The sequence below is a fragment of the Candoia aspera genome, chromosome 1 (genome assembly GCF_035149785.1).
Source record: "Candoia aspera isolate rCanAsp1 chromosome 1, rCanAsp1.hap2, whole genome shotgun sequence".
Taxonomy (NCBI): domain Eukaryota; kingdom Metazoa; phylum Chordata; class Lepidosauria; order Squamata; family Boidae; genus Candoia; species Candoia aspera.
The window spans coordinates 228533822-228557764 of record NC_086153.1 but is presented as its reverse complement, the minus strand read 5'-3'; the positions used below and the strand labels follow the sequence as shown (position 1 = coordinate 228557764).

The following is a 23943-nucleotide window of genomic DNA, read 5'->3' as shown; positions in this document are numbered from 1 at the left end:
AAGAAAGCGCAACCACGCAGCCAATGGGGAACACGCGGCCGCACCGTCCCCTTTGTAAAGGCCGCGGCAGGCTCGAGGGCGCCGCCGCGAGCCCGCCTCGGCAGCCCAATAAGCAGCCAGCTCCCCGCCCCCCGGGCGGCTTGGAATGGCTGGTCGCTAGGATACCGAGTTCGCTTCCAGAAGAGCAAGAGAGAAAGGCGGTGGGTGTCACTGTCGGAGATGCTCGAGGGCTGGGAGAGGCGGGCGAGCGTTACCCTGAATGGAGCAAGCCCTCGCGGCGGGTACCTGGAAGGCTGGCAGGATCCTCCTTGCTCCCTCCTGAGCCGGGGCGACTGTTGTACGTTGGGACTGTGCAGGATTGACTTCCGCTGGCGGGCTATGGGAGCCAGGGCGTGCGCACACCCTTGGTGTCTGGGACGAGTGTGTGTGGTTCTGAGGGTCCAAAACTGTGGTCATAGAACCTAGAGGCAATGCTTCTTTGTGCTCCGGGTCAAAACTGTCGTGATCTTGGCAGCAGGGACTGTCACATTCTTTTGAAAGCCTTTTAAAGAAGGAACGTCTTTCTGGCTCCTTCTCCTTCTCCTTCTTCTCCTTCCCCTCCTCCTCCTCCTCCTCCTTCCTCCCTCCCTCTTCCCTGCCCTTCCTCTTGTCCCTGCCCCTGCCCCTTCTCCTTCTTCCCTTCACCCTTATGATTCGTGGTGTCGTTTTCACAGCTCCAGCATCACTTTGTGTTTGACATAATCTGTAGTACAGCAGGAGACTTGCAGAATAATTTGGTATTCCTTCTAAGCAAAAGACTAGTTCTTAACCTTTGGGTATCATTTTTTTCTCCTATTCTCTGTAGGTGACATCAGATAACATCACTGCACTCAACATGTGTTCAGCAGACCCAGAACCCGAGAGTCAGGTTAGTACAAAATTCAGTTCAACTTTTTAAAGCAACTAGGTTTAAAGTCTCTCACTTTTAATTTCTGAGAGTAGTTGTTGGATGGGTGATAAAACAAAAACTAGGGTCTCTGGGGAAGAGGGGCGATCTTTTAGATTTTTAGGAGAAATATGATGAACAGGCATAGTCTGGATTTTGGATGTGACTAGCAGGAAGCTCTTTCAAGATCAAACTTAAAATACTGCATATCCAGACATTTTTCCTTTGGTCTCAGCATTGCTACACAATGGTAAATGAGTTTCAAGTATACATGCTGGCTTTTAAATGATCAGAAATCTAATTCTTTCCACAGCAGCTTAAAGACCCGTATGAAAAGTTCATATATCAGCATCTCCAGTACTATGGTTATTTCAGAGGTAAGAACTCTGTTCCCAATCTGATGTTTCTGTTTTTATTACATCTGTAACATTCTGTAGAATGGTTTCTCAACCAGGGTTCCATGGAATCCTAGGGTTCCATGAGAGGTCACTAGGGCTTCCCTGGGAGATCAAGATTTATTTAAAAAATTACTTCAAATGTGGGCAACTTCACATTAAAGAGGTAAGTTTCATTCTTTATTTTCAGTTTAAGAACACTGTTAGTACATATATACAGGCCTACACATGAAATGAGTAATTTTGTAATTTCTGGACTATATTTGAGCCTGAATGTGCAAGGGTTCCCCAAGGCCTGAAAAATATTTCAAGAGTTCCTCCAGGGTCAAAAAGTTAAGAAAGGCTGTTCTATAGCAAGTGATACTGCCTTTGTCAAAGCAGTAGTCAGGGATTGCTTGGTTTTATTGTCTGAACAGTAAGGAATCCTTAGTGCTTACTGTTACTTATCATGTAAAAATTGCTTTATTCATGTAATTTTTTATGACATCCAGATGGCATTAAGCTCCTTCAGACTTACAATTCCTACTGCAAAGGTGGACAACATGAGTTCCAAAGCTGCAATCCCTGAACCTCCTTTTTATGGCCCTGGAACCTCCACAACTTCTGAGAACTAATGGCAAATGAAAATATAGTGTAACACTAAAAGAAACATATCACAGTGAAAAATCAGCTTGCCCTTGTCCACAGTCCATAAGTGAGACAGGCTTAAGTTGTCCTTAGCTGTGCTAATATTAAAATAGTAATTTCCCCTTTATTCTGACACCATCCAAGGATAGCTTCAAGGTATATAAAATCCATTAGGTTTTGCCACCTATTACCATGGAGAGAGGTCAGACAACTAACAGTAGTTGGAGACAGGATAGAGGCAAGACAGAGACTGGCAATAAGCACAGCGAATTTTGTGCTAGTGTAGTTTTCTGCCAACTCATGGGTAGGTGGATAACACTTTAGGTTCCAATATGAAAAAAAAACTTGTCTTTTAGACAATTTAAAAAACTGTTGTGCTTGTAAAATGCGGAAAAACAACAATAACGCTTTAATGCAGTACTACACAGTACTACAGTTTAATGTAATGGTTAAAGGCACTGGGTAGAAATTTGGAGTGATCTAGTCCTGCCTTAGGCACAGAGTGACTTTGAGAGAGTTATTCTCTTTCAGCCCTAGGAAGCAGGCAAGGGCAAACCACTTCTGAAAATGTTGCCAAGAAAACTGCCTGGACTTGTTCAGGCAGTTGCCAGGAGTCAAGACGGACTTAAAGGTGCACACACATACTACGCAATATAAGACACTGTCCTTTTACTTCTGTCTTAGTCCTAACCACCCTGAAACAGGTCATCCTCTCTCAATGGACTTTAGGGACATAGGGAGGAGAACCATGGGCTTTTCATTCCCCCTTGACTCTCCCTAGGATGGTACCAGTGAAATTTAATAGAATATAGTTGACATTTGATTATCAAAAGTTCTTGTATTTTTTCTAAAATAAGGATTGAAATTGTTTATTAAGCCTCCATTTTCAATCTCAAACTCCCTCCACCAAAAAACAAAAAATAGGTCAGAAATGTTCACCCTTACCTACCTGCAACAGCACCATATTACCAAACCCTCAGTGACCCTTGGAGGCTAAAACGTTTTTTTTTTAAGTGCAGCCTTCAGCTGAAAAAGCTGCCCACCCTTGAAATTGTTAATGCACATCAGCTTAGACAGAGCAGTTGACCCTATGTATATAGCAATTTCAAGGGTGGGCAACTTGCTATCATGTACTAGATGATATTGGACTATAACCTACATCAGACAAACAGACTTCTGTTTATGCATAGAGATTCCATTTGGCTTTCCCCACTGAGTGCTCTGCTCTGGAGGATTCCCCTAATCCTTCAGAATAGATTTGGGCATATGATGAGCAATGTGGAATCTGTAGACAGCTGCAGTTGAATATAACACATTGGTAGCTGTTCCTGTGAGCCTGGAGTATAAATATGGTCTTGGTAATACAGTGTAATTTCTCAATGTATATCTCTTGAATTTTTAATGTCTATAGAGTAATTCATTGTAGGTTTGTAGTAGTTCTTTACTTTTGTTCAGGTTAATTATAAATAACTAATCTCATTAAATAATATTATAACATTTTTCTTCTTAGATGAGGACAATTTTCCTCACAAGCTTACTTTTCCTCTTGAAAGCTGGGAGAACTCATGCCATGTATTGTCACCAGGTGACTTCTACAAAAGGGATAGAAAAGAACCTGACTCAGACAAGAACCTACTCTGTAAGTAAACTGAATTGTTAACCTGTTGTGCAAGAGATAATGAAAATGGAAAACTTTCACTGAGCATCTGCAAAGAAAGTAGTAGCATATTGCAAATGTTTTTTTGTTGGCAGGTTCACTAGTGATGGAGACTGCACTTCTGAAAAGTAAACAGCGTATGCTTGACCAACTAGAAAGCCCTGGGACCTTGCGCTTACGGGAACCTCGGAATCTTTTTTCTCTTCCTAGAGATAGAAATTCAAAATTAACCCCACTCTGGCCAATAGAGTGTGAAGTAATTGAGGATCGTATCTCCCACATTGGTAATCTGGGTCTTATGTTGGGGATAATGTATGTATTGCATGGATAGAATTTTGCTGCATGTGACTGCAAATCACTCCAGAAATAACTCTGCAAATTTAAGACAACGTAACGACATGGATTTAGCCCTGCTGGGTCAGACCAAGGTCCATCTTAGTCCAGCACTCACAATGGCCAACCAGATGCTTCAGGTGATCAAAAGTAGGAGATAGAGATATGCCCCTGTTCCATCACTGTTTCCCTACAACTAGTACTTGGAGGCAAGCTACCCCGAACCTGGAGGTAATATTGAGTATTCAAGACTAGTAGTAATTAATAGATCCATCTTCCATTAATTTATCTCATCCCACTTTAAACCCTGGGGACGTGGTGGCGCTGCGGGTTAAACCGCTGAGCTGCCGAGCCGAAGGTCAGCGGTTCGAACCCGCGTGATGGGGTGAGCTCCTGTTGCTAGTCCCAGCTCCTGCCAACCTAGCAGTTCGAAAACATGCCAATGTGAGTAGATTAATAGGTACCGCTTCAGCGGGCAGGTAATGGCGTTCCATTTAGTCATGCTGGCCACATGACCACGGAAGTGTCTATGGACAAACGCCGGCTCTTTGGCTTTGAAACGGAGATGAGCACCGCCCCCTAGAGTCGGACACGACTGGACTTCATGTCAAGGGAAACCTTTTCCTTTTTACTTTAAAGCCTATCCTGCTAGGGGCTATTACTACATCTTCTAGTAATGAATTCCGCAAGTTAATTATGTGCTGTGTGAGGAAGTGGGGTTTTTTTTGTAACCAGATAGCAATGCGTAAGAGAACAGGCCCACTTTTCCTATGACTACTACGTTTACTCAACAGTCTTTGATGAAAAATGTTGCTAAATACTTTTTAAAAATCCAGATATATAATACCAACAGGGTCAAATCCAAATATACCATGTTGACAGTCATTTTGATTCATGTGCCTGATGAAATTTTCAAATAACTTAAGAAGGATGGTGAGATAGGATTAATCGTTTGGAAATCATGCTGATTTTCTTTCTGCCAGGCTTATTTCTTTATGTTTAATTAGCTTTTTAAATAGGTATTTAAAATTGTATTATTTGTATTTTCAATCATTTTTCAGAATACTTTCATACTCAAAATAAAAAAAAATAAATCCAGTTTATAGGTCTATAATGAGAATATTCCCAATTTTTAATTTAAAACATAACATTAAACCTTTAGTTCGGTTACAGCAGGAGTTGGATCTTATGATTTCCTTGAAGCTTTAGTGTGACTTCCAGAGCACCATCTTCATTTGGCACTGAATTTGCAGTCAAAATCCGTCTATCTTGTTTAGCACTGAAATTTGGTGGCAAACTACAGTATTGGACTTCAATAGCAAACTGCTTTGAAACAGACTCTTAAGTATCTATTAAGCTTTCAAAAAGTTGATAAATGAAAAATATCCAGAGTGGTATGTATTTTACACCTTTTCAGATTTTTAAAATACCTAGTTGATGACAAAATGGTTGAATAGGTACATACGTGTTTTAGTGTATTTAATTGGCTCAGAACAATTGATTTTCACTGAAAGAGGAAAATACATTCAGTATATGAGCATCCTGTCTGCTGTGACTGTTTGGCCCTGCATCTGGACTTCTTGAAGGCACGTGCCCACTCCTGGAAGCAGAAAATATTTTTTATTCAATGATGCAAATATGTATAATTTTAAATAAATCAATAAGCCCTTCCCATTTTTCACTTGTTGCCTCACCTACTTTCATTATTACAGGATTTGATTAAGGTGCCAATTTCATTCATTGTTTCTTCCAGCAAATAAATCAGTATTAAAATCTGTTCTGCATGCTTGCAAATCATACTGCAAAGTGTCTTGGAAGAGGGAGCCAACCAGAGTAAAGAGAAAGTATTTAATTTTTAATTAGGGATTCAAAATCTCAGTGAGAATAAGTGCATGTCATTATTTGCTTGTTTGTTAGAATGGGTTCCCCCTGAACCTGAACCTTTTTATCAGCCAACTGGAAATGAATTTACACCGGAAGTAGTTGGAGAGAATTCTGGAACTGTTGTCTATTTCATTGATCCAGGTATTTGTACACATGGGATGATTCTACATTCTAAAAAGATGCCTATTAGTAAAGTCAGTGGCTGAGAACATTCTGTAAAGGTTGAAAAATACCTTAATTTTAGTTTCGAAAGCATCCATGTACCGTATATTTGAGTGTATGTATATGTCTACAAACATTAGATTTGCACCTTGCTTGTTTTAGAATAACTGCTTGGTAGTTCAGTGTAATGATAATCAATTATAACTTTGTATCAACTATTGAATTTGCCTTTAATGATTTACTGTAAGTTCATGTACAGTTCTACATGAATTCCTTCACCTGTAGAAAATTAGTTATATAAAATCCTACATTAAATTGAGAGCATAAATCTATGCCTTATTAATTTGTTTACATATTGTAACATTTTAAAAATTATCATAGTTTTTTTCATAGTGGTTCTCAGCTTCACAACATCTAGCACATACCTACAAGCCAAATAATGTATCAGCTGAAAGTTATGCTCCATATGCATTGCTTTCTCTTATACTTAAGAAAGGTTATCTTCCTTTATTTTTTAAAACAGCATAGATTGATGCTTTAAATGCATGTATCAGTTCTAAGAAAAGAATGAATGGAGAAATTGGCAGCCATAGAGAATGATGGAAAATGAATTCAATAGAATAGAATGAATCTGTTGATAAAATCAGAAGAGAAACTTGGAAATGGGGAATTATAAATTAAAAAGGCAAAACAGACAAGAGTTAGCTGTGAATTAGAATTAAAAAGAGAAAGAAAGTAGTATAGATAACAGATTATGGGACACTAGAAAGGAAAGTAAATTATGCTGGATTACCAATTACATGTATGGTTTATTTTTTATCAAAATATGATTTGGCCTGGATTTTAAATTCTGTGAATAAATATAAGTTGATTTACATTCCATCTTGGAAGATTCTAAGCTAAGCATATTCTCAATCCATGAACTATGCATTGTTGTATTGCATTAAGAATATAATATATAAGAAAGCTGAATCTTATTGCTGAGTATATATCAACAAGTGATCTAGGGGATTATTAGGAGAACTGTCTGTAGACAGACTGAATTACTTATGTGTGATTTTTAAATGTCAGAGGCTTGTTGAAAAAAGAACATCACTCCTATCTTCTCACAATTCATTAAACATATAAAAATGCTAAGAATGACTCCAAAACTATTTTGGGAATTACAAGGAAAATGTAATAATATCATAATGAGTATTAACTTGCAGAACCAAGTTTTCAGAGTTTGACATTGGAAAGGATAAGGTAGATGTTATATTTAGAGATATGAGGGTTCAGAGACAGTGAAAGAAAAGCTATATCTTTACATACAGTATATCTGTACCTATATATCAATCTATCATCATCATTAGCATTCCTTCTAACAGTGAACTGAACTACTTGTGTGCCAGTCATTGTGTAAACAAAATGGATTATCCAAAAATGAAATGTTTTTTTACAAACTCAGGGAGTATGCAGTACATTTAAGTTTCTCAGCTTAAAATAATAAACCACACAGTTTGCTGTTTTCTTGCATTATGCTAGCAATCAAATGATGTGAAGTGAGGGACAAAAAAATGTTAAAAGAGTTTAATTTGAAGAAAGAGGGAGGCAGGGAAAAAAATAGGGGTTGAGTGGGACTTGGACTGCTTAAATTTAACTCCTCACCCTACCTCAGATTCTTTATCAAAGATGCCAAAGTGCTTATCCATCAGCCTTTTCTTTCAAAGGAAAAAAAAAGAGCATGAGGTGGAAAACTACAATAAAAATGTTTGTTGAAGGCAGAGTTATGCACCTCTTCACTATTCTGCTGTTCAACCATAGCCTCTCACAGTTGCTTTAAATCTGAATAATTTGTTTGGGGACTGTCACACACATTGCCTTGCATGTACTATCTAGTTTAGTTCTTAGTCATTATTGAGGAAACTTAGAGGAGTACTGTACGGTGTTTTTAATTTTCCTCAGTTTTTAGAAAGTAGCAGAACTGAAGGGCAAATTGAAATCACCTTACTTATCTGCAGTTTTAATTGCTACTTATCTGTGGGAGGTTAGTGTTTGTCAGTAATTTTAATAATGGATTCCGCTGGGACTGGTACACAGATCTAGTTGCTGAGACCAAATCTATGATGTTGACGGCCATTCCTCTTCTTCTGCAGCAACTACAGGTACCTATTTTATTGGTTCAAGAGTTGGAGGGTCAAGGGAACCTATCAAGTCAGCTGCGGTCAGCTTAAAAGATCCAGAAGATACCACACTGCTATTTGAATCACGCTTTGAAAGTGGGAATCTCCAGAAGGCAGTCAGGGTGTGAGTAAGAAGAGCTGGGAATCATACAAGGCAGGAAACTGGGACCAGAAAAGGAGAACATTTTTTTTAAATTAAGGGCTAGGATAATCAGTTGATAGGCATTATATGTTCTTGTGTTAACATTCACAGTGCTAAGATTATTGTTGTTATTTTTACAAATCAGGTGCCTGATAGAGATGCTTCACATTTCAGATGCACTTTATTTTATCATCAGTTTTAATGTAAACTGATATATAATCAATTGTTCCAGATATTTTAATTTATACAGTTCTCTGCACAAATGTGAGGCACCTGATCAACTCTTTCATGACACTTTAAAACAATTCTTATAGCATCCTAAAAGCTAAATGCGTTCCTAGACAAATTTTTACTATGAAATAACCTTGTTTCTCAGAACTCATTTTCCATTTACAACCCTTCCATGTTTTCTATAAAAAAAATATATTGAAGAGGGAAAGGTAAAAGGACGAAAGATATATGATCTGAAGAGAACCAAAGGGAAACGTGAACAGGCTACATAATGTGTTTTGATTGATTATACTTGGAGCTTCTTATCTAGTTTGAAAGCACCCTAACAATTTTCCAATGACATAACTTGCTCTTTAAGGTTCAAAAGATTCCTTGTTTTGCAAGTTTGTTACACCAGTCCTGTAGAATGTTCTTTAGTATATGCATTGTTTATACATTCAGCATTTAATCTTATTCCCAGCATCCATAAAATAACACTAGTCTGCTGAGTTCCCAACAGTTTTTACCCAAGTGTAAAACATATGAAACATCTGAAGATATGTTATATTTTTATACTGAGTACTTACTAATAAAATTAATGTAGTGAGTGTAAGGATGAAAGTTGTAGGTATATTGCAAAGTTTATTGTTCTTGGATGCTTTGTTGATGCAATAGGAGTAAAATTTAATAGGCAGCAGTATTAACAGAAGGTATTAGAGATGCATTTTCCTCACAGTAAATCTGTGTAAATTGAAATGGCACACCAAAATTATGTTTTTAGTTCCAGTAGCATTAGTTCTCCCCATTATACCATGTGTGCATGGACTCTTTTTTTCCTCAGTAAGACTCCAGTTCAGCTATCCTTGCAACAAGCTCCACACTGATCTTGTCCTGATTTGCTTATTATTGCCAAGTTAGCATCTTGGCAATATCATATAACGTTAAGGCGTTATACTATTTACAGATCTGATTTCTAGTGTTAAGTATCCCAGGTTGAAGCAAAACGTTAGTTACTTCTAATGAATTGTCCAGGGCCAGAGAAAAATCTTCATGATAGTACACGGAATGTTTCCAGGCTAGACAAAGTGTGAAGGAGATGAATGTACATAGGTCCAGCAAAGATTCTGCTAACTCTTTTCATGGGCTTCTGGGCAAGAAAAGGATATGTACGTCCATCTGAATGTCCATAATTTTACCTGTATTACTCTCTCTCAATTCCTGATTAGTATCCCACAAAACATTCCATTTTAAAATTAAGCTGGTAGCCAATCTAATTAAAAGAGTGCATTGTTGCATGGAGATACATGCTGCAACAATTAATTTGTGTAAGTGATACAAAGCTTTAGATCTAGTATAATTGGGTTTCATCTCACTTCCGTGGATGAGAGAACATTGGAATAGTTATACTGCAATAGTAATAAGTAACTTTTTAAAAGAGGGAATCAGCATAGAAGCATTCCATACAGTAGCAGATCTGATTCTCCATATCAGATTGTAAGAGAAATGCCTGCATCTAAGGTATCTTCAGCTAATTCTCATCTCTCACTCTTCTTCCTCACTCCCTCTGTTGGTTTGCTTAACATTCAGAGTGATTAAGAGTTCTGGAGAACTAAAAACCTTGCTTATTATTTTGTGGCTGTGAATTTTGGATCTTTTCTAATATACCAACACAGTGTCATCTCCTTTTTGAACCTCCTAATAGTACATACAGGGCTATTTGCAATTACTTCTTTTAAACCACAGTTAGCCAACAGCTACAGCCATAACAATACTTTTACATGTTCGCACTTCGTTTCTTTCAGCAGTATTTACCCAAGATGTTAGCTTCCTTTGAATTATTTACGACAGGCATAAGAAACCATACTGTTTTTAGTTGCAGATGCATTTGCATACAAAGGTTTCGCTCCCCATTCCACCAGTCAAATTACATGTTTCAGTGAATCCCTAAGTGAACAGAGGGGCAGAGGGAGATATGATGGGAGCCAGGGGATGAGCCATTCTCAAAGAAGTTGTATTCAGTGCCTGGTATGATTCTTTCTTGGGCTTAACCCCAATACCAGGGCACTGGATCCTCCACAGTTCTGAGTTCCAGCTGCTACTACTAAGTGCCAGGGTGGCCTGTAATAAGCCCTCCCTCACCCAGAATCCTATCACAGATGACAGGGCTGACCTAGCATACTGTATATCAGGGTTTCTCAACCTTGGCAACTGTAAGATGTGCAGACTTCAGCTCCCAGAATTCCCAGCCAGCCATGCTGGTTGCCAAGGTTGCGAAACTCTGCTGTAAAGCATTGAGATTGGAGGGGCATGGAGAGGCATTATCCTCAGAGTTAGGTCCATGAGTTTCAGGTGTAGTGTCAACTGCAACCCAAAGACAGGGATGTTGGAGGGGTTATTACTATCCAAGAGACTGTTGCAACTGTCAGAAGTGCTGCTCCAGAGATGGCTGGATGTAAACTCCTGATTGTGAAGTTGGACTCTAGGGAGGAGCTGGGATTTCTGCTGTTGTACTGGCTTTCCTGCTGCACAGCAGTTTCCTTGCCTGAGCAACTCAGTTCTGTCCAGAGTTGGTGGCTGGGTCTCCCAGGCTTGTGATGGTGGAAGACTTCAACCTACCATCCCTGAAAATCCTTGAAATATTTTGGGGCTCAGTAGATTGATGAAACAAAAATTGAGCTGTTTGGCCACAACCACAAGGTATATTTGGAGAAGAATGGGTGAAGGAGGTCTGAAGTTGTTCCTTCTGCCAACAGAGGTGTTAGAAAATATTGACCAACTTTCTTCACCTGCCATATTCACTCTTTAAGATTATCTGTAAAAAATTGCACATAAATATTAAGTATTCAAATTTGCAGAAAGATGTAGAGGTTTTGTCAGCTTCTGTTCACTTCAGGATTTATTCAAATTCACAGTTTGACTAATGGTTTTTAAACTTTGCCTGCAGCTGTATATAGGTGGAACATAAGTGGTATTTTCACATGTGGACACTCCAGAAAGGCACTGCTTCCCTATCAGATTTTTAGGGAAACCATTAGCACCATGTGGTCTTTGCAGAGAGCCATTTAGCTGTCTTTGTTACATCTTAGCACTGTTCTGAGAATGTTCTTCTTACTTCTTTTCCACCTTACATATACATTTAACTCATCCCCTTCCTTGTTGAATGGAAGAAAATAAGGATGAATAATGTTTGCCAAGACTTCCTAAGCCACCTTGATTTCCAGATGAAGCACATCACCTAAATACTAGACCAGCAAGACTTAAGGCACTAATTTCACCTCTTAAAACTCCATTTTCCCAAAATAGAACCTGGCCAAGGCCACATATGTCACACAAACAACAAACCATATGCCACATTAACAAGTTGATGGAAAGTGTGTATCCCTGAACTTTTGCTAAACCTTTCTCTCTCAGAGAGAAAGACCATAACAAAACTAATCATTCTGCTTTATCTTTAAATAAGATTGTAGGACATGCTACTACTGTAAGTTCTTCTTGGGGGAAGAGGCTGCTGCTGGCTTTTAATGCATCTTTGCTCTCCCTGCTGTGTTTCAGAGGTGAATATGAATATGAACTCACTTTGCGGACGGATCTTTATACCAGCAAGCACACACAGTGGTACTACTTCAGAGTACAGAATACTAGAAAAGATGTAACCTACCGCTTCACAATTGTTAATCTGATGAAAGCCAAAAGCCTCTACAATATGGGGATGAAGCCTCTCCTGTATTCTCAGAAGGATGCTCAGTCTCAGGGCATTGGCTGGAGGAGAATGGGTAATGATATCAAGTATTATAAATACAACACCGAAGATGGACAAACCCTCTACTGCCTCACGTGGACAGTGTGTTTTCCTTACGGCTATGACACATGTTACTTTGCTCAATTCTATCCTTATACCTATTCAGATCTCCAACAGTATCTTTTGACTTTGGTAAGCAATCCACTCTATTCTCAGCATTGCAAACTCCGCCCTCTGTGCAACAGTCTAGCGGGAAACACGGTATACCTGCTCACTATTACCAATCCAGCCACAAGTACCAGTGCTGCTGCTGCAAAAAAGGCTATTATACTGAGTGCTAGAGTCCATCCTGGGGAAACAAATGGTTCATGGGTGATGAGAGGTTTTTTAGATTTTATCCTGAGTGATGCTCCTGATGCTCAGCTCCTTCGAGATCTCTTCATATTCAAAGTTGTGCCCATGCTGAACCCAGATGGAGTTATTGTGGGAAACTATCGCTGCTCATTGGCAGGAAGAGACTTAAACAGAAACTACAGGACAGAACTAAAGGAATCTTTCCCCTGCATTTGGTATACTCGGGCCATGATCAAGAGGTAAGTGACAGAGATTTATATGAAATTTCTGAAAGCAGCATACTAAGAACTGTATGTACAGTATATATGTACACACACACACACACACACATATACACTGTGTGTGTGTGTGTATACATAAAACAGTTCTGAAAAAAATAATTTGCAACAATAGGAATACCAGATTTAGATTGCATGTGGGAGGCAGGCTGCTGGGATACAGAAAGAAAAATCATTAATGGGATAAGTGGAAAAATATATACAGCATGCTGAAATATTATGGAATGGGTTTGAGAAAGTGCTGTGTGTACACATGAAACTGCCCACAGTAGCTTTTCAATTTGGAACAATTTTCCAAGGCAATTTTGTATGATGGTATCACTGTTAAACTCTTGGATATTGACACTGGATCCTCAAGTACGTCACTGCTATCTGGTGAAATTGCTGGCTCATCCAATGTATGTTCTGCAAGAAAGAGGAGGGTATAATACAGATGTAGAAAATACAGAAAAGATCACACACTCTAAGCATATCTGAAAATGCTGCCACAACATACCAGACAGGGACAGCATCCAGCAAGCATCCATATGCTCTACATGCACTGTTGCTGTCGCTGTTCAATTATTCTTCATTTCCAGCACTGTGACCTGATGAACACTATTTTGCCAGGATTTCTTAGTAAATTCTTCTTTGGGTTTAGTAAGCTCCTGCTTGTATCATCAATTATTGTAACCAGCTACTTGTCTTCTGCCATCCTCATTTTTTTGCTTGCCTTTGATTTTTTTTCAAGCATCAAGTTTTCCAGTGCCTCTTGCCTTCTCATTATACTTTCCAAAATATTTAAGCTTTAGCTTCATTATTAATGCTTCCAATGAGCAGACTGATTTTACTACATCTAATATTGAATGATTTGTTCTTCTTGCACTCCATGGTTGTCCCAACAACTTTCTCCAGCACCACAATTCAAAGACATCAATTTTTCTTTGTTCAACCTTTCTGATGGTACAGCTTTCATGACCACTGTATTACAACTGGGAAAACCATAGCCTTGGCAATAGGCTAGTTTGTTAGCAGTGTGATGTTTCTCTACATTAATATTTTATATAGATTTAGCATACTTCTCCCAGTAGCAGACATCTTTTTTTTCATAGCTTCGGTCACCATCCCTAAGGATATCTGAGCCTAGAAGGATGAAGTATGTTACTACTTCGCTACCTATATCACATTAGGATGGCATTACTTATTGACATAATCTTAGCAGATCAGCTTTTGCATTCTCTTCTTTCATCTTCAGTAAGATATTCTTTAAGTCTTCCTCACTTGTGCCATTAAAGTGGTATCATCTTGATATTGATACCAGTAATTTTAGCATTTCTCATGATAAAGCCTTCATAGAGCTAAATAAATATGGTAGGTAAAGGTAAAGGTTTCCCTTGACGTAAAGTCCAGTCGAATCCGACTCTAGGGGGCGGTGCTCATCTCCGTTTCTAAGCCTTGGAGCCGGCGTTGTCATAGACACTTCCGGGTCATGTGGCCAGCATGACTCACGGAACGCTGTTACCTTCCCGCCGAAGCGGTACCTATTGATCTACTCACATTGGCATGTTTTCGAACTGCTAGGTGAGCAGGAGCTGGGATTAACAATGGGAGCTCACCCCGCCGCGCGGTTTCGAACCGCCGACCTTCCGATCGGCAGCTCAGCGGTTTAACCCGCAGCGCCACCGCTTCCCTTGCATGGTAAGACTATACAAAAGTGTTTCTCAGCCTTGGCCATTTTAAGATGTGTGGACTTCAACTCCCAGAATTCCCCAGCCAGCTATACTATGCTATACAACCTTGGAGCACTCCTTTCTCAAGTTAGCTGTTCTATATTCTTCTGTTTTAACTGTTGCTTCCTGGATATCATACACATTTTTCAATAAGCAGGTGAAATGGCCTGGTACACCCATGTTTTTAAGGGCTATCCCCATTTCATGTTTGGTCAGTTTTGACCAAAGTGCCAGAGAATCTTTCAGTGTTTTTTTCTTTTATTTCTTGTTTCTAAAGTCATTCTTGTGCTTTCGTTTTCTTGCTAGAAGTGTATTGGATTACAGCTATTGTGCCAGTTTTAGTAGGGAGCCTAGAATCAGCCAGCCATTTATTCTAAATAACTACTATATCTAGCTAAAGATGTATCAGTCAGTTAGGAATTCTGCCACACAAGTGGGGAGAAGAAACAACACAGTATGGTTGTTTATATGTTTGTTTATATGAAATCAGACATTCAGATGTTTCCTTGGATCTCGGTTTCTTCACTTGTGTCTTGTACCCCTTCTCCGAAAGAGTCCTAGAGGAACGTGAAGTCCTGCTGTATTGCGATATCCACGGGCATAGTCGAAAGAACAATATCTTCATGTATGGCTGTAACAACAAATATGCACAAGATCAGTTACTTCACGAACGAATCTTTCCTCTTATGATGAGCAAGAATATTCCTGATAAGGTGAGGCCTGGGTGTATTTTATATGCAACCTATAATTCAGTATGTTCATTAATTCACTATAAATTCTCTAAATTTCACCGACACCATTTCATTCAGACTTCTTCTCATGATAGGAAATTTTCTTTCTTTCTTTTCTTTCCAAAAAAATCTTATCACAATACCCAGAATTTTGCTCGCTTAATTAAACTACATGTTCTGACTTGTATTTTTGTTATTGTGCCATTTTTAGTATAATGAATGTAGAAGCATTTTCTTTTGATCTGATGGTGAAATTTGAGGTTATTTGGAACAGAAACTTATTTATTCAATTTACCTACTTTTTCAATCCTTGTGGACTATAGGTGGTTTACAGATATTGATTTTTCATACATTTTACAAATATTCAATAGACAACAAAAATATTAATACAAAGTCATAAAAGCAAAAGTGAACAAACAAACTTTTTATTTTGAAGAAACCAGGTAAATTAATGCAAATCTTAAACATAAAATTAAAGCTATACCTCTTATCAAAAAAGAAGCCATGCGTTTCACTGTTGTCAACACAGGAAATGTGTCCTAACAGCCAGGAAACACGCTGAGACAAGGAACTGGTCTCTAATGTTTATTGCTTATACATAACAGGAATCCTAACAAACTGAAGAAGCGTGGGAAAAACCCAGACATAAACCCCAAAGGTTAAGGCGGTCCCGATCTGTGTCTCTTTGAATGGCTGACCAATTCCTCAGTGCTACGCATGCGCTTAACAGTCTGGATGGGAGCCCTCTGCTCGCCATCCTTACTCATGACAAAATGCTTTTGAAGCAGTTACGTCCTCATTATATGTTTTATCTAGTGGTGAAGTCTCCAGGCTAGAAACTGGGAGATGGTGAGTTCTAGTCCCACCTTAGCCGTGAAAGCTGGCTGGGTGATTTTGGGCCCGTCACTCCCTCTCGGCCCACAACGTCAGGCTCAGGCAACAAGCCAGTCGATCAATTCCTGTGGCAACCAATGGATCGACATTCAGTTGATCCGAAAAAGCAGACCCTGCATCTGCAGGAAAAACGCTAGGAAGAAAAAAAATGTTCCTCTAGGAAACAGAGATTGGTCCCTCTACCTTTCCTCTCTGTATATGTGTACTTCTTTTCAAAAAGCAATGAACAGGATAAAGCAATGTTGAATATCACAAATTGCAAGTTGTAGTGACGTTTCCTCTCTCTTTTTTATTGTAAGATGGAATTAATTGAAAACTGTTTGTTTGGAAAATGTACATGGGCCTGAATGTTGACTGGAAAACAATGGCAGTTGAAGATCCGGCAGAATCTAAACCTAAGGTGGTGGGGAAAGGAAGTGTGCACTTTGCCAGATGTTAGAGAATGAGGTGCTCCAGCTCAGAATGTGATATTATTTAGAGGCTATTTATAAATATTGTTTGAAGATGTTTATTCTAAAAAATTGTTCCTATAGCTATAGGCCCACTGCCAAACTTCATGTAGCCAATCAGAAGCAATGTTAGAGCATAACAAATAATATTCTGAAACACTGATTTGCTAGCCCAGAATTTCTATCTAGAATGGTATTTGATTTGACATTAAGCTAATCCAAGCAGATCACAAGATGGTTTAACGCTGTGTGCCAACAATCCCTAGAAGATACAGGTTGTAATTTGAGAAATTATTTTTATTAATATATTTTTATCTCGCCTTTTTTATATATAACTTAAGGCGGCGAACTTACCTAATACTCCTGCCTCCTCCTATTTCCCCCACCACAATGGCCCTATGAGGTACGTTGGGCTGAGAGAGAATGACTGGCCAAAGTCACCCAGCTGGCTTTCATGCCTAAGACAGGCCTAGAACTCACAGCTTCCTGGTTTCTAGGCCAGCACCTTCACCACTACACCAAACTGGCTTTCAATCAACTGCATTTTAGAGTGTTTTTTTTTTTAAATGCATCTGATGGACTGCTGTTAGTTATTTATTTGGCCTGATCCAACAATGCTTTAACAAGGAAATATCTCTAATACTGTAATAATTTTAACTTGAACAATCTGGATGTTCAGTTTTGTTTCAACAGCTGTAAATTTCAAGTTCAGAAGTGTAAAGAAGGAACTGGGCGAGTTGTGATGTGGAGAATGGGAATACTGAATAGTTATACTATGGAATCTACGTTCAGTGGATCAACACTAGGCGAGTGCACATCTCTTTTCTATTCAAAGCAGTATATGTTAAAAAGGGCTAGAGATAATCCAGGCTGATGGGACATAGAGCTTTCTATATGGAAAAAGTACAGCTGCATTTATTCTTAGGATGGTATTTTCAGAAACCTTAATGAACAAACAATATAACAATATAGGATGAGATGTATAATAAGTTAGTATTGTTTACTAGAATTAATGAAAACATGAACTGAAAATTCACTGAACAGCAAGATAAGAGAGCATGTTTAGTTTTATACCTAATATGGGATAAACAAGTGTTTACTATCAAGACTTTGTAGCCAGAAATCATATGATCACTAAGAATACAACTTTTAACATTATTCAGTATGTAAATGTTCTCAAAAGAATGCAGGAAGTTATATATTAATGATAACACAATAAGTGCCCATAACTTTTATCACCTATGTCAAGGTGGCATTACATCTCACAAATAGCAAACTTTGATATGCAAGCTTATAAGAAAAAGTAAGTTTCAACAAGAAAGCAACTTTTGTTCATAACTGCAGCTATTGTGATACAAACAGCTTATACCTTTTCCCACCAAAACAAAGAGCAAAATGAGATTTTCCTAATCTCCATCAGACAGAGGTGAAATAAGAAGCTACAGATGTTGAAATCAGCAGAGCAGTTTTTAAGTGCGTGTTTAGCAGACCTGAGTAGTTTTGCTAGACTGACTTAGAAAACAACAAAACACATCTATAAGGGAGATTCTGTGGGTATGAAAGCAGCTGTCTTAGTTAACATGCAGCTGTCTAGGTAGTTATGGGTATACCTCAGTATGTCCATGTAACACCACTACTTCACAAGCTTCACTGGTTCTCCATAGGCTTCCAGGTGCAATTTAAGGACCTGATTATCATCTATAAAGCCTACATGGCACAGAACCAGGCTATTTGTGGGACAACCTCTCTCCAGTGATATCTGCCCATCCTGCATGCTCTAACAGGGTGGACACTCTGGATTCCTTTTTTAAAACAATGCCACCTAATGGGATCTAGGAGGCATGGCTTTTCTGCTGCAGTGTCTGCCCTCTGGAATGATCCCCCCTCCCTGACATACAATTCTCCCTGTTCCTGTTACCTTTTAGAAGGCACTAAAAACTTGTTTTTTCCTTGGGCATTGCGGCTAGGATGACTGGATTTCCTGTTAGGAGGAGGGCAATAATTGTGAGTTCCTGATTACAGACATACTATGGGTTTTCTACTGATTTTAATTGAAATTGTTGGTTATGGGGTTTGGTTGGTTGGTTGGTTGGTTGGTTGGTTTATGGTCAGCCACTCATGTTTGAGTTTGGCAGCGATATAAATTCCATAAATAAATACAGTAAACAAAGAAGCAAGCAAGCAAGCAAGCAAGCAAGCATTATCCAAAAAGTATAGCAAGCAGAAGTGTTTTAAAAAGAGTTCATAATAGTTTGGCAGAGTTTGGGAGTTCTCTGCTCTTACTCTGTTTGCCTGTAGCCGCCCAGCAGCACTGTTTAAGGCAACCTAGTTACTGCTGGGATGGACAGGTCACAGGACCATCTGCAGGGCTGCTGTGAGGAATATTCTTGCTATCTGGCAGACAGTCACTCAGAATTGGATTCTGACTGGACAGATCCAGTTGAGGTGCCCAAGGCAAGGTCTTGTGGGATTATCTAGAACAAGTTTGATCTGTGACTCCCAAGGACGTAGACAGGGTTCTCTAGTCTGCAGGCTTGCTAGATCCCTGCTTGCTAGATCCAGGTCCCTCCTGGATGATGAAAGCCGCCCAGGAGGTGACCTATGGTTGGCTCCATGTGGTGGTGTTGGCTTCTTTGAGTGAGCAGGTGGTTTCCTCAGTCTTGAAGGAGGCTCTGGTGTCCCTTCTCCTCAAGAAGTTATCACTGGACCTGGCTTCTGCTGTGAGTCATGGCTGACTGAAGACGTCTCCTTGAATGAGCAGAGATGATGACTGCTGTATAGAATGAAAACCAGTGAGTAGACCGGTCCTTCAAAGCTCTCTGGAGAAGGAGAGAACAGGAGACTGCCCACAAGTGCCCTGAATGGCAGCTCCTTGTGAGGAGGCCATAAAACAGCAGTTTCCCGTGGGTTTGAGTGCCAGCAGCCAAGGGGGACAGCATCTTTGCTGTCAGCATCTGCGGAGCCTTTAATAAGGACGCTAAGCCAGCCAAACTCACTTTCTAATCACATTCAGAAATGTTCAATTTAACCACTTTATGGATATTACAGACTTTCAAAATGGCAAGCTTAATTTGACACTTGGTGAGTTTTACCTTCTTTGTATTTAAGCAATTTTAAACAGAGACTTAAGAATTTAAAATTGGCAAAAAGCAAAGAAAAAAATGATTTTTGATTTAAGAAAGTTTTAAATGGATTGGGAAACCAGAGAGAATTGAAATATTGGTTATTTTTGCTGTAAAAACTTAAAACAAGTATATAATTATATAATATACTTGTGGGAAACAACTGAAATGGAACTAACCCATATTAGGAACTGAAGCTTGATGAAGGTTGCAAATAGACACTAGAGGGAAGTAAAGGACCAGGCAGAAAAGAGTTAAAATGGCTAAACTGTCTATAACCTTTTCTTATCTTAAAGAATTTTTTGATAACTTGACTGATATATTAATAATTAAAATCACAGAAAGGATACAGATTTCAATGGATAAATTTTTAGAAGGTGATAAGAATTTTAAAAAAAAAAACTTCTACCTGATATAGACATTATAGAGTTTGAAGGCATGGAAGACAACAAAATTGAGATCACCAAAATGGGTGTCATGAGCACCGTTGAGCTGAATGCATCAGCACAACGGCACACATAACAATACCACGGAAACAAGAGTAAGGAATTAAAAGATAAGCAAAGCGACGCACAACAACAGACACAGACCCCGAGGAGAAGGGAATGACCCCGGCCGGAAAAACCAGTCAAGAGAACACAAAGGGGGAAGAAAGAGCGACAAAGACAGGGCGGATCACGAGGCACACCTGAAGCTGTCAGCAGGAACGCAAAGGATATCGCCCAGCTGAAAGCAATCACCGGCCGGAGGAAGAAAACGATTATGAGCGAAGCCCGGGGCACCAGCAGGGGCCCCGCGACCCCTCACCTACCGGCAACGAAGCATACAGGACTTGGGGGGATGACACAACCCAAGGTGGGGGGGGCGCTGACCGGCGCGGGCTATTTAAACCCCGCACCGGCGCGCTCCCTTCACTCTCAGCTTTTTCTAGCTATGCACTATGCTGAAATAAACCAGAACCTGATCTTCCCTGAATTAGTGTCTGTGTTTTACTCAGTAGTAGGCAGCGCATGACATAAAGCTGAGAGTGATAAACTCAGCCTCGCCAAGCCCCACCGGACAACAACAAGCCGCGGGAGGAACAGACGGCGAGAAGAACACAAGCGGAGAGCGATGGAGCCGACGCGTCGCAGCCAGGACGGGCGAGCCGCACGGCGAGAGGCGGAGGAGAACCGACAGAGGCCAGAGGCAACGCGGACCCCAGGAGCCACGGACACCCTCCCGGCCCATCCCGAGCCTCAGCCCTGCCCCCGGAGGGAGGCGGAGGCGACCCGACCACAGGAGGGAGCAACATACCTCCCGAGAGCCGCGGAGACCTCCCCGCCCCACATTGCACCCCAGCCACAGGCGTGGAGCTTCAGCCCAACTGCAACAAACGCGGTGGAGGACGGAGGGACGAACCAGCCGATTCGCTCCCAAGTCGAGGGAGCTGACCAGCGGACGGAAACGCCTGACCCCCACCGGTGGCCCAACTATGCGGAGACGCTGACCGGTCCAATCACAGCTGCGGCGCGGACCTTGGACCGAGAAACGCAAGCCAGACTCACGGCCATGGAGGCCCAACTAAGGTACCTTGGGACCATGCTGCAGTCGCTGATGTCCTCCATGCCTCACATGAACATACCCGTGCAGGTACACACCCCTATTCAAACCCCGAGCGGGTCTTGGCACCCCCATAGGCCAAATGCTAACAGGCAAGCTTCCCCAACGGAAGAAGCCATGGGACGGGACGCGAAGAGGGGATCCACCGAACACCAGGGCCCCAAAGGACTTCCCCATTTTCTTCGACGGGAACCCCGCAAAGCTGTCGTTTTTCATCACGAATGCCAGGGAGTTCATGGGGCGGCACGGACACTCCTTTGACTCTGAAGCGGACAAAATCGCAGCCATGGCAATCAAGTTGCAAGACAGGGCGGCGGACTGGTACGTCCAAATGTACGAGTCCAATTCCCCCGCCCTCTCTGACTTCCACGCCTTCATCACTGAGATGAAGCACTATTTTGAGGACCCACTAGCCAAGGAGAGGGTTAAAAGTGCGCTTCAAGCCCTCAAACAGGGCGCACGAACTGTCGCGGACTACGCCCTCGAATTTAAAGCCCTCGCAGGAAGATTAACGACTGGTCCGAGACTACCCTGCTAGAGATGTTCAAAAGGGGCCTCAGCCGCGAGGTACTCCAATGGGCACTCTACCGGGATGACCCGGAGACACTGCAAGGCTGGATCTACCTAGCGGGGAGAGCGGAACACGCTCATCGCACTTTCTTAATGACGACGGCAGAGGACAAAACAAGCACCAGCCCAAAGGTACCCGCGCCACACTTGGGGCCGGCCGGTCCCACGTACCAAAAGAAGAAGTTTGCTCGCGGACCCTGCGCGAAGTGCGGGAAAATGGGGCACAAAGCGGCAGACTGCTTCTCCAACCGAACACTAACTAGCGCTCCCAAACCCGCACCGAAAACGACGTTCAAACCAACTAACCCACCGCCGCCCCCCCACCGCCGGATGACCGGAGCCACAGCGACACCGGACGAAGACTTGGGACGCTTACTTGGCGGGGGAGGATGCCGAAGTCCCAGACCGGCTGGCGGGAAACGCTCCCCGCCTGCCTTAAAACGCGCCGCGAGGCAGGCGGTGGGACAGGGGCGCGAAACACATAGACAGAGCGACGAAAGCTCCGTAATAATGGGGACAATCAGGCTTTCCTTCGGCAACAGAGCCACCATGGCCGCGGCGCTAGTGGACTCGGGGTGCTCCAAGAACCTGATCCACCCCGACATAGTCGCCAAGCTCGACCTGCCTTGCCTCCCCCTCCCCACACCGCTGGCTTTCCACCAACTGGACGGCTCAACAGCGGGAGGGAAACCAGCCACGACGCAGACCGAGCCTGTCACCCTGCAAATGGGCACCCACACCGAGCGAACATCTTTTGTGGTAACCCACATAGGGCGGCCCATCATAGTCCTAGGAATACCGTGGCTCGCGACCAACATTCCGCGCATTAACTGGAAGACCCGCACCTTCCAATTCGACGATGGCGCGTACTGGGCGCCAGTTCCGGCGGGCAGGATCAACCCCACAGTGGGACGGGCAGAGGCTGCAGCCCAGGACAACACAGCAACCCCAGAAGACCTACCTGAACAATATGCTGATTTCTCAGAGGTCTTCGGGGAAGAGGAGGCGGACCAACTACCCCCCCCCACCGCAAGACGGACTGTAGAATTGAGCTGCTTCCCGATGTCCCCTTACCCAGGCCGAAGATTTACTCGATGACCCCGAAGGAGATGACAACCCTCCGGGAGTTCATCAATAAAAACCTGGCTAGGGGTTTCATAGAGCCGGCATGCTCACCGGTCGGAGCGCCTATCTTATTCCGAGAGAAAAAAGATGGCACCTTACGGCTCTGCACCGACTACCGGGGCCTCAATGCGGCGTCCCTATCCAATAAATACCCCCTACCCCTCGTGAAAGACATGCTCGCCCACCTGTCCATGGGAAGAGTATTCTCCAAACTGGACCTTCACGAGGCTTATTACAGGATCCGAATCAGGGAGGGGGACGAATGGAAAACAGCGTTCAACTGCCCCCTAGGCGCCTTTCAGTACAAGGTGCTGCCATTCGGACTAGCGGGGGCCCCGGGAGTGTTCATGCAGCTCATCAATGAGGTACTGCATGAACACATGTTCAAAGGGGTACTAGTTTACATAGATGACGTCCTCATTTACACCCAGATGCACGAAGAACACGTAACCCTAGTCAGGCAAGTCCTCGAGAAGCTAAGAAGGGCGAAACTCTATGCCAAACCATCTAAGTGCGAATTCCATAAAGCACGCCTAGACTACCTGGGGTACCGAATCTCCGGCGAAGGCATAGAAATGGACCCCGCAAAAGTCGAGGCGGTGGTGAATTGGGAACGCCCACGTAACAGGCGCCAACTTCAAAGCTTCCTCGGCTTCGTGAACTTCTACAGGTCATTCGCACGGGGGTTCGCGGAGATAGCCCTCCCCCTAACAGACCTCCTCAAAACTAAAGGAGTTGGGGACACACGGTGAGCCAAGAACCCAGGGACAGTACTAAATTGGACTCCCGCGTGTCAGACAGCGTTCAACAGACTGAAAGTGCTGTTCACCATGGAGCCAATCCTCGCACATCCGGACCCAGAACAGCCGTTCG

The 23943-nt window shown here is 41.9% G+C and overlaps 1 protein-coding gene across 1 annotated transcript in view; it reads left to right on the top strand.

Moving 5' to 3' along the window:
• The first annotated feature begins 242 nt into the window (after window positions 1-242).
• AGBL2 (AGBL carboxypeptidase 2) overlaps window positions 243-23943 on the top strand; it is a 45279-nt gene continuing 21578 nt past the window's right edge. Inside the window, exons 1-10 of the mRNA XM_063310500.1 lie at window positions 243-337; window positions 845-907; window positions 1239-1302; window positions 3458-3586; window positions 3700-3888; window positions 5855-5962; window positions 8119-8269; window positions 12050-12829; window positions 15131-15290; window positions 17331-17457. Coding sequence (XP_063166570.1) covers window positions 875-907; window positions 1239-1302; window positions 3458-3586; window positions 3700-3888; window positions 5855-5962; window positions 8119-8269; window positions 12050-12829; window positions 15131-15290; window positions 17331-17457 — 1741 coding nt within the window. The 5' untranslated portion in view covers window positions 243-337; window positions 845-874. The remainder of the gene's footprint in view (window positions 338-844; window positions 908-1238; window positions 1303-3457; window positions 3587-3699; window positions 3889-5854; window positions 5963-8118; window positions 8270-12049; window positions 12830-15130; window positions 15291-17330; window positions 17458-23943) is intronic.